The sequence below is a fragment of the Dipteris shenzhenensis genome, chromosome 22 (assembly GCF_047967505.1).
Source record: "Dipteris shenzhenensis isolate YYH24624 ecotype China chromosome 22, Dip_SZ_1.0, whole genome shotgun sequence".
Classification (NCBI taxonomy): domain Eukaryota; kingdom Viridiplantae; phylum Streptophyta; class Polypodiopsida; order Gleicheniales; family Dipteridaceae; genus Dipteris; species Dipteris shenzhenensis.
Window position 1 is genome coordinate 36,428,133 of NC_141617.1, and position 9,646 is coordinate 36,437,778.

A 9,646-nucleotide genomic window follows, 5' to 3' on the forward strand; every position below is an offset into this window, starting at 1 on the left:
AGGTGTTAAAGCCTCCTTTGTTGGGAGATTGGTGATTGCCAAGCATATTATGGCTTCATCCATAGTACATGTTCTTTCAATGTAGCCATTCTTGAGGAATGCCTTAAGAAAGATTGAGTGGATGATGAGTGATTTCCTGTGGAGGAAACAATGGCATGCTTTTACATGGGATTTTATTGGTCACAGACAAGGTGGATGGTGGTTTGGGTTTGTAAGGGATAAAGCAGAAGTGTGATACTTTATGCTCCGAATGGTTATTTAAATTGGGAAGTGACCAGCCGTGGGCTAAGATGGCAAGGCATTGGATCTCTATTAATGGGCCTTATGGTATTACAAGTTCCCGGCAGGATATAGTTTTATGTAGCAGTCAGGTTGGTATTCGACAATCTGAATTCCTGAACAGATTGATGCAAATTTGGAAGGCTATGTTTGTGAATACAACATGGACTACCCTAAGATGTTTGCATGGGATGCCTCGTTGGGAAAGTTAGTGTAGCTCATGGATGTTTTGTTCAAAGCTACACTTATATATTAATATTAAATCTTGGTGAAAGTTTATCGAGCTAATTTTTTTAGTTTCACAATATTGATAAATCATAGTATGATTTTATATATTTTCTTCTAAATTTTGAAGTAAAAGATGTAAATCTTGGCAAAACTTCAAATATTTTTGCATGAAAGTTTCAAATCGTGGAGAATGTTTCACACACTTATTTTTATTAAGGCATACAAACTTTCAACACCAATATAAAAGTTTTACTTCTTAACGAAACTAACATGAAAAAATCATCCAGGTGCATTGGGTATTTAAGGGTGCCTCTTCACTGGTTGAGAGAGCCCCTAGGCATGCAAAGCAGCTTTATAGGAAAAGTGGTATATGGATTTTTTATGATATTTGGGATCTAGGGAATAGAAAAGTGATCTGTTGACGATATTGTCACGAAAGGAAGTGGAGATATGTTGATGATATTGTCATTGAATACAAGTTAACGTAGCTTGACGGAAGATTCATGGTAGACATGTAGGGTGGGTTGCGAGATGATTGGCCAACCAGTTCTATCTTTATGAACTCCGATGATTTTGAAGGATTTCTCCATTGCTTAAGTAAACCATTGTAAGGATGCCTTCAGTCTCACCATTTTGTGTTCATTGTAAGAGCAAGCTGGAAACACATTTCCACATTTTGTGGTAATGTCCGCATGTGTGAGCAATGTGCACCTCATTTCGAGATGGTTGAGTCTTGCTAGCCCTTCCTTCCCTCCCTCACCTTTCTTTCCTTCCATTTTCTTTTCCTTCTCTTCCTCTCTTTCATTTCCTTCTCCTTCTATGTGTCTCCTTTAGGCTTAAGCCACATATCAAACCTTATTTTCTTTGAAACGTTATGTTAGAGCACTTAGTGCAACAAAGGAAGTACCATGTACTATCTAAGCTTTATTTTATGCATGACTACTATAAGGGTGGTAATAAGAGATGGGGTACCACATATGCATGACTTTGCATAATTTATTAGATCGGGTACCAAGTACTAGTCAAAGTTCATATATGATTTTATGTTAGGTACTCACAACAACAAAGTAATACCTTATACTTATATTAACTTTTAACTAGCACTTGCACTTACTTTACTCAAGAAGATAGCCATACATTGTAATGATATGCAATTACAAGTGCACCCCCCATTCTTCGCAACCATGTCATCTCCTTGTAGCTACACAAGAACTATGTGTTTTAAGCATTCTTGAAGCACACACCACCTCCTCTTTTGTCCTTCATGCTTGTTGCACATATTTTTGAATCATCAAACCCTTTGTAAGCTATGCTACCATCGAAACTCTTCCTAATCTCATCTTCTAGTACTTACTCAAGAGCTATGCGTTCTAGCATTCTTGGAGCACACAACACACACCTCCCCTACCTCCTCTTTTGACCTTCCTACTTCTTGCATATATTTAAGAATCATCAAGCCTTCGTAAGCTATGCTACCATTCTCTCACAACTCTTACTCATCTTATCTTCATGCAAGCATGCTAATCCCCTCTATGCAACCCTAACCCAAACCCCCCGTTTGTTGCTTTGAACCACTTGGCTTTACCAACTCCCTCTTAGAGTACCTTGTCCATTGGGGACTCCCTATATTTGCAATATCACAAAGTAGGCTCAATCTTCTAGGGCAATGCTCAAGCCATGGTTGCCAAGTACTTCATTAACTATTTATCATCCCAAATCAAATGTGCGAGCTAAGTATGACCTCTCGAGACATATGCATGTTTAGTGTGCAACAAATTTGACTACTTTGCAAGCATCTCATGATCATAATCTTGCATATTCTAGCAAACCCCTTTCTAGTCCAATAATTGATTCCTTGCACAAGGGTCATTTAGCTAAAAAATGAGCACACAAAAAGACACCTCTAAGTTGATCCTTCAATTGCCTTATTCTGAAATAGCTTTTTAAATCTCTCTATACATCTTTGCCTTGTAATTATCATACAAACAAAAGCGAAGTTGTCACAATTAAGTTCACGATGTCACCTGATCATATCTTGCCCCTCTTCTAGTTAATCTCTTCAATAACCCTTGGATGAGGTTTAACCAATCACATGCCTGACCTCATCTTGGAGAATCAAGGACTGAGAGATCCAACCTCTGCAATAGCTTGCTCTACAAGAGGGATTAGAGGTTACCTTGGTGAACTAAACATGAGCAAAACTCTGCAAGAGCTTTGTTCTAGGGAGACTTGGTAGTTCTTCTAAGTTTCTAGAGGGTTGTGGATTATGGTTGATGCTTAATGCTGTGAAACAAAGCCAAGATGCTTGAAGCTCGACAAGATCTAGTGTGTAGTTTTCGAGGGGCAACTTGATAAATCTATTATCTATTGGTGGTGACTCGGTGTCATGAGACATTAATGAGTTAGAGATGAAGATTGGTAGTAGTACATAGTGTTGTCATCAAACCACAATTCTGCGTTGATACTAGTTGTTTGAGTGAGATATGGAAGCAGAACCTAGCAGTGTCCCAAAGTTAGGATATGGTCCCATTGGAGGGGTCAGCAGCCTACAGCAGGTCATGAGCTGACAAACTATGCAGCAGCTCTCTAGTAGTCTCTTATCACAAGGGTAGAGGGCAGACAAACCTCTCAAAAATAGGGACATAGCCCACCGAAGCCAGCTAAAGGCACATGGCAGAGCAGGAATCAAGGCAAAGATTGTTGAGTAACATATCTAGATAAATTCCACAACATTCGCAAACAACACATACAACGCAGGTTTAAAATCAGACAATAATCATAAATTCTTCTAAACAAACAAGAACTAGCTACTACGACATCCCCACCCACATCATCAACCCCATCAGTGGGTGTGGACCATTGCATAAACATATACACACATATCCACATTTTGCACACACAAGAGCATCCATTTACACAAAAATCTTCATACTGAGCCTGCCAGAACTCCAGAGCAGGACAGACTCCACTATAATGCAGGGTAGCATGGAGGCCAATCCAAAAATAGCCCACTAACTTCTTCATCTCTACAACAACAGTTCTAAGCAAATCACACCAGAAAATCTCGCTATCACGTTCCAAAGACCATCAATCCAATAACTTGGGATCCAAAGCAGTAATCATCTCTGTAACCAAAGCTAGACAACTGCCCTGATCAAGATTACCAACACGCTTGGTCACTATTCAGACAGGCCTCTTTACAATGACCTTCATTCTAGATGGCTGAATGTACCTCAGTGATCTAAACAAAAACTTTGTTCTGGGCAAGACTGTTGTGGTCAGGAAGACCTTCACAACCAGGACAGTTATGCAGACTTTCATGGATGTATATGTCACAGTCAAAACAAAAATGTTGATTGCATCTGGGACAAGCCAGTCTTACTCCACTTACCTTGCCTCCTGCACGCAAAAAAATAGGATAAGGATAGCTGCCCTATCTGCCACTCCTGAATTCAAAAAGGCAACTTTTGTTCATGAAACTAACAATCTGGAATCACCCAGCTAGACTCACAATGGGTATTATAGCATGCAGTCGATAAGGAGAAGATTTTCCTATAACATAGAATGTATGGCCGTTGAAATCCAATGATAATTTTACCTGGAAATGGAAGCTCTTGTTGGCATCCATAGCACAGCTTTGGAATCTTTTGTATTGCACTAGAGAATGAGACTTCTTGAAATGCTGCTACTGGGAATAAATGATGGTAGGACCTTGCTAGATGTGGGGATGAAACAAGAGTCAACCCACAAACATTGCACTCTGTGGGTAAATCACAAACTCGTGCCTTGCATTGCGGACATGTGTAACAGCCACCAACTTTCACTTCTCTGTGGCACACGCACATTGCAACAGCTTCTTCTGATCCCCTTTCAGGAAAGCCCATTCTTACAAGGCTTGCAGTCACAGACTCTGCAATCGCCGGCGGTGGAGGCGCATGCTCCAAAATAAGCTCTTTCAAATGATTCTGAGACACACCATAGCAATGTTAGTTTTGAATGCTTGATCAGAAAGTTATCACATGAAAGATCAACTTTCCATAAGGTATCTCACCTCATTTAATGCAACGGAATAGACCCCTCCTGTCTTCTCACACAGGAGCTTGCAAATATAAATTTCGGCAGACAGACCCACAACTGAACACCGAATTTTGGCCTCTTTGCACTTTTTAAGTGTGTCCATTATATCCCCTGGGTCACAAGTACTAAGTGCTGAATATATTATTAGGACCTCCCTGTGACCATATGATGGTATCTGCCCAAGATAATTTCTTGCAAGATCCAATGCATTCTGAAGGGATGCATCCCCTCCAGAATCCAGGTTGCTGCGCAAAGCTTTAATGTGCGCCTCTGGACTACCAGTAAGGTCGGTCAGACGCTGCGACACACCATTGCGAATTATGATAATGCCGAGATGACTCAATGGATTCTGATCAAAGAACTCTCGGATAAACAATTCCACCATATTGGCAACCACGGACATGTTGTTGGGGCGAAAATCCATCTCAGCTGCTGCCTAGGCAGAGCACCCATTCAATTTAGCATATCATCTGCACGCCATACCACAACAAGAAAATGCAGCAACAAATCACAATCTAAACATTATTATAGATGTTATTTGGCCTGATGAAAATGAGAGACACCTAGCTTGCTTCAAAGACCTTTCAGCTTGCCCAGACACTTCTAACACACCTATTTGCACCCGTTAAGACACCAATCAATTCGACTGCCAATAATTCAATACATAAAATCAAGGGAGAGCACTTGTTTCTTTCTTTGTGCAACCTAGAAAATTATCTGTGCTGCAGCAGAGAGCTCTTGCAAGCTAGCAAATTTCTTCTTAAAAGTGCTGCAGAACCAAGACGAAATGTGATCCTGTGGTGTGAGCGAGTCTTGTGGTGCAATGCATCGTGTTGGATTTGTTCCCATTCTACCTCCCGTTTGCGAAAATAAGGTCACCATATCAACTCTTACTGCCTTGCCCATAGCCCCCTTGTTGATATGGTGACCTTGTTTTAACTCGGTTCAAGTATCGGATGAACCCTAAGTCCCACCTCTACAAATACCCTCATGTTCACATGCACATGGACAACGTATATATGTATATATTCTTTGATCATTTTGCCGCAAGGGTCAGAATAGTTTTTCATTTCAGATGCATCGACACTTCTTCACCTGCTCTAAATGCATCTTTCCAAGTTGTAACAATAGATACGTAAATTAAAAGTTTCCACTTATGGACGTAATGTGGTTATGTTATAGATGGGAAGTAACCTATGGTTACTATACTAGACTTGGTACAATTAGGAAATGTAGTAACCCTTTTAGGATAGTGTTAAGACTCTTTAAGATACCCTATGCCTATAAAAGGCCTATAAAAGATTCGTATAAGGCTCATTTGGATCATTCTTGGGAGCGGGTCCTTCCAAGAATGCCTATGTATTGACCTTCAGTGGTTTTGCAAGTATGCTCGGAGATAAAGTCAATCGTAGAACCTCTAGGAGAGTTTTGACTAAACTTAAGGAGGCATTATCATTTGCTATCAAAGCAACTTTGTCTCCAAAGTGAGGTCATGCTTGCTTGGATGCTCCAAATTCTCGCGAACAATTACAAACTATCAAAAGAGATTCACTGTACTTATCATACAAATTGTTACGCAGTTGGGTGAAGGATTCAAACGCCTACAGGCAAATGATTAAATAGCAACTATTGTTCTTAAAGGTGACTATTTGGTTATTGACAATCAAAGCTTTAGACATATTCACTAAAGGCACTAATCTAAAGCATAGCAATTCCCTACCACATGATGGCCATTCGTGCTTTAGGCAAGTTGGGTCTAATTATGATTCTGTAAAAGATCAACAACGAGTTGGGCTGCGCATGAAGAGCTTACCTTGAGTCACCACGAAGGTCTTGTCGCTTGGAAGATGCTCATAGCATGTGGGGGTCAATGGAATCTCCAATTCAGGTCTGAAACATCTAGATGTTTATGTTGGCAAATGCGCTTGCTAGCAAATCTTGACACATGCATGTGTTGCATGGGCTTTATATAGCTTATTTTGGCTATGCATGCACTTGCATGCAGCTGCAAGCGTGTGCATGTGTCTTTCTTCAGTCCTTTTGACTTTGCATGCAAATGCATGTAGTCCACAACTATGGTCTTTTGGTGAGTCCTCTTTAGGTAACTTTTGCCCAAAAGTGACAAATGAATGCACATGCAACGTCTGCATGCATGTGCCCACCTTGCCACGTATGACAATACGAGTGCTTTCTTGTACACTGCTACTCCTTTGAATACATTGCCGCTTCGGTCCTTCTTCTTCTTGCTTTGTCTTGCTCATCGTTTGCTTGCTTCCTATACCCACCTATGGCTTGTCTTTGTGCTTGGGATCCCTTCCCCAAGCCTTTTCTGCTTGAAAGTGGAAACCTTAGTTGGAAAAAGGAGCTAGAGTTTGAGGAGAACACAATCTAGGGTTTTGTGCCTATGATTACCCTAGTGTAATCTCTCATTGTGAGTTGCCGAATACATCTTGAGCATATCCAAATCCTTGGGAAGGCCTTCCTTTATAACTATACACGTCAGCCCAACCGTGGAGTCCCTTTTGAAGTCGATCCATGGGGAGGCTCAAATTGATATTAGATCAAGAAAGTATTACCTACCTTAACTTATCACTCTATCTACGCGTGTGTGAGTGCATCTGTGCATTCCATCACGGACGTCACAACCGCCAATTGGTGGGTGTATACCTCAAAATAATGCCAACATGTGAGTATGAAGGCAGAAGAGAGGAATCTCACCCGAGACAGATCAACAACGACATACAAGTAACGGATGATGCCACGCTGAATGCGGGGTCCGACAACTGCCTGAGCGCGACGTCGGTGCTGCCGCTGCTGCTCTGCTTTGTCCAAGGGTTGCAAGAGACCAGAGGCATCCTCTTCAAGGGCCTCCCAAGACCGGTCACCAGCGTAAGCTCGCTCCCAAGCCTCCTGCTCCTTCCCTGTCTCCTCGGCGTCCGGGTCAGCATCGTCCTCGGGGTTGAAGGGGAAGCGAGAGGCCATGGAGCGAATTGGGTGATGCGAAGTCCTCAAGAACTAGCGAAAGGATCCATCATAACTGCTCATATGGAGCTATGCAGGGGTGATGAATGCCGATTTGAGATATTTCAAATGGAGTGACATCCTGTCGATTGGACTATCAAACCATAGTTTGTCTATCACCTAAATTTTCCATTTTCAACTCGTCCAAAACCCTAACCCTCAAAAGGCTAAACCATGTCCACCTTGGCACGCAAGGGTGTCCCGATGGCCATCGGCCATTTGGGCCACACGCGAGAACAAACTCGAGGGCCGAAAGTAGATAGACTAAATGCCCCATTGGTTGGGCTCTCTGCCTAGTGCATCCAACACCTGAGTGCCCAAACAAGTCCATCCAAATTTGTTGGACTCAACCTCCAACCGAACGACCACCCCACCCTAGTCACAAAATTTTGCTTAAATAATGAATGCTCGTACCCGCACATAGATGCGTGCATCTAGGGTACATGGAAACAACCCGTAGAGAAGCAATTTATGGCTGTGACACTGACCTGCAGGGTGACAATGATGGCAAACATGAGAGATGAAGGCCATGATCGAATGGCTAGGGAAAACTCAACTAGCCAATTTCTTGTTGAATGGCAATCAAACCATCAAATTTAAAACTATAACTAGACATTGACAGGCAATATAACTAAAAAGTCTAAAATTCGAACTGCCTGGTTTCATGTTGTCTAACAATCCAACCATCTAATTTGAAAATTTAATTGGTTGAATGCTAAACTTTTCCCGAACCATAGCAATCATTCGAACTTTAACCATCAAGCCCTAAGGTTTTTCGCCAATGCATGCCTTCCATTCTTAACTTAGCAAAAACTCTAAAGCTCAAAACCAATGGTGGCTTCCACTCAACGATTGTGGTCCTAAGAGGTCTTAAAGGCAACTTAGTGGACCTGATGTATACCTACTTTGCAAAAACATGTATTATGGCAATCGTAAGCAAAGGACTTAACTTAGACCATGATCTCATAACACTTTGAGGACTTAAGGAATCAAGAAAGATGCAGGTGGGTGAGACTAATCCTGGATAGGTCAATAGAAAATTGTCTTGTCCTAAACTTAGCAAATTAGAACCCTTTATGCTACTTTGGGGTTCAACGGAAACCCACTCTCAGCTTGGTCAAAGGCCTTGTGTTGACCATACTTAACCTTGGTTTCTCGAATCAAGCCATTGAGCTTTGTTTCCCTTTTTTTTCCTAAATTGCCTCTAGCAACCAAGACACCATCCCCTAGATGAAAACCCGATGGATCCTCAAAATCCTGGCCACAATCACAGAGACCTTAGCCAAATTCTTTAGGCGGAGGGGCAGCTCCACAAGCAATGTGTTGTTTGTCTCCAAATCTCCTATCGAGCAATAATGATAGATCCCATCTTTCGCATCTACACTAACCACATGCCAATTGGATCAAAAGAAGTAAGAGATCTTTTTTGTGTGGAGGCTCATCCATAATCTGAATTAGACTCTAGTAATGACAATAGGACACTTGTTACTCCCACCTAGTGGGACTCCAGGGCTCCAAGGCAAGGCCTCCATTTACATCTATTTGTCGATATGAGTGGTAAAAGAGAAGAACTCCACTTTTGCTATCCTATCTCAGCTCCCAACCCTAGATGGCGATAACCATTTACTGACAGCGTCCCATTGGTGGACCTCTCTAAGTTGTCAACCCTTTCAAACCCATAAGCACCACTAAAAGAGATCATCCCTATGGGGCCAAGGGCCAAAGGCCCAGCTCTTCCCGCATCTCCAAACCACTTTGATGCCTATGCCACTCTACAAAATCCAAGGCTCTATTGTCTCCTAAATCAATCACTCCCAACTTTGAGTCTAACTACAGCAAGCGTCCCTAGGCTATGCTATAGAAGACTAGATAGCCCTAAAAAAAGTCTAAGTGGAACCTTTGTTCTTGAGAATTGGCCAAATCATCAAGGAGGGTGTGCTGCCAGTAGGGCCACCCTAAGCCTCTTGCATCACTCCTTTGGAATGGCTACATCAATCTCCTCAATTTGGATGTGACAAGACTTCAAATGACTCCTTCAATT

General features: G+C 41.9%; 1 protein-coding gene across 1 annotated transcript; it reads right to left on the reverse strand.

Annotated features, from left to right (window-relative positions):
• Positions 1-3,295: 3,295 nt before the first annotated feature.
• GTF2H2 (general transcription factor II H2) lies at positions 3,296-7,694 on the reverse strand. The gene is made up of 4 exons (XM_087393463.1): positions 7,303-7,694; positions 4,559-5,020; positions 4,106-4,472; positions 3,296-3,906 (listed from the first exon to the last, which is right to left on the reverse strand). Exons 1-4 carry the CDS (start codon positions 7,564-7,566, stop codon positions 3,749-3,751), a joined length of 1,251 nt encoding a protein of 416 aa, XP_087249589.1. The 5' UTR covers positions 7,567-7,694; the 3' UTR covers positions 3,296-3,748.
• Between the last annotated feature and the right edge of the window lie 1,952 nt (positions 7,695-9,646).

Coding starts and splice junctions, on each gene's coding strand:
- GTF2H2 (XM_087393463.1), bottom strand. CDS start 7,566: ATGGCCTCTCGCTTCCCCTTCAACCCCGAGGACGATGCTGACCCGGAC. Junction 5,021..7,302: donor TCGTTGTTGATCTGTCTCGG/GTGAGATTCCTC, acceptor TGCTCTGCCTAG/GCAGCAGCTGAGATGGATTT. Junction 3,907..4,105: donor ACAAGAGCTTCCATTTCCAG/GTAAAATTATCA, acceptor TTTTGCGTGCAG/GAGGCAAGGTAAGTGGAGTA.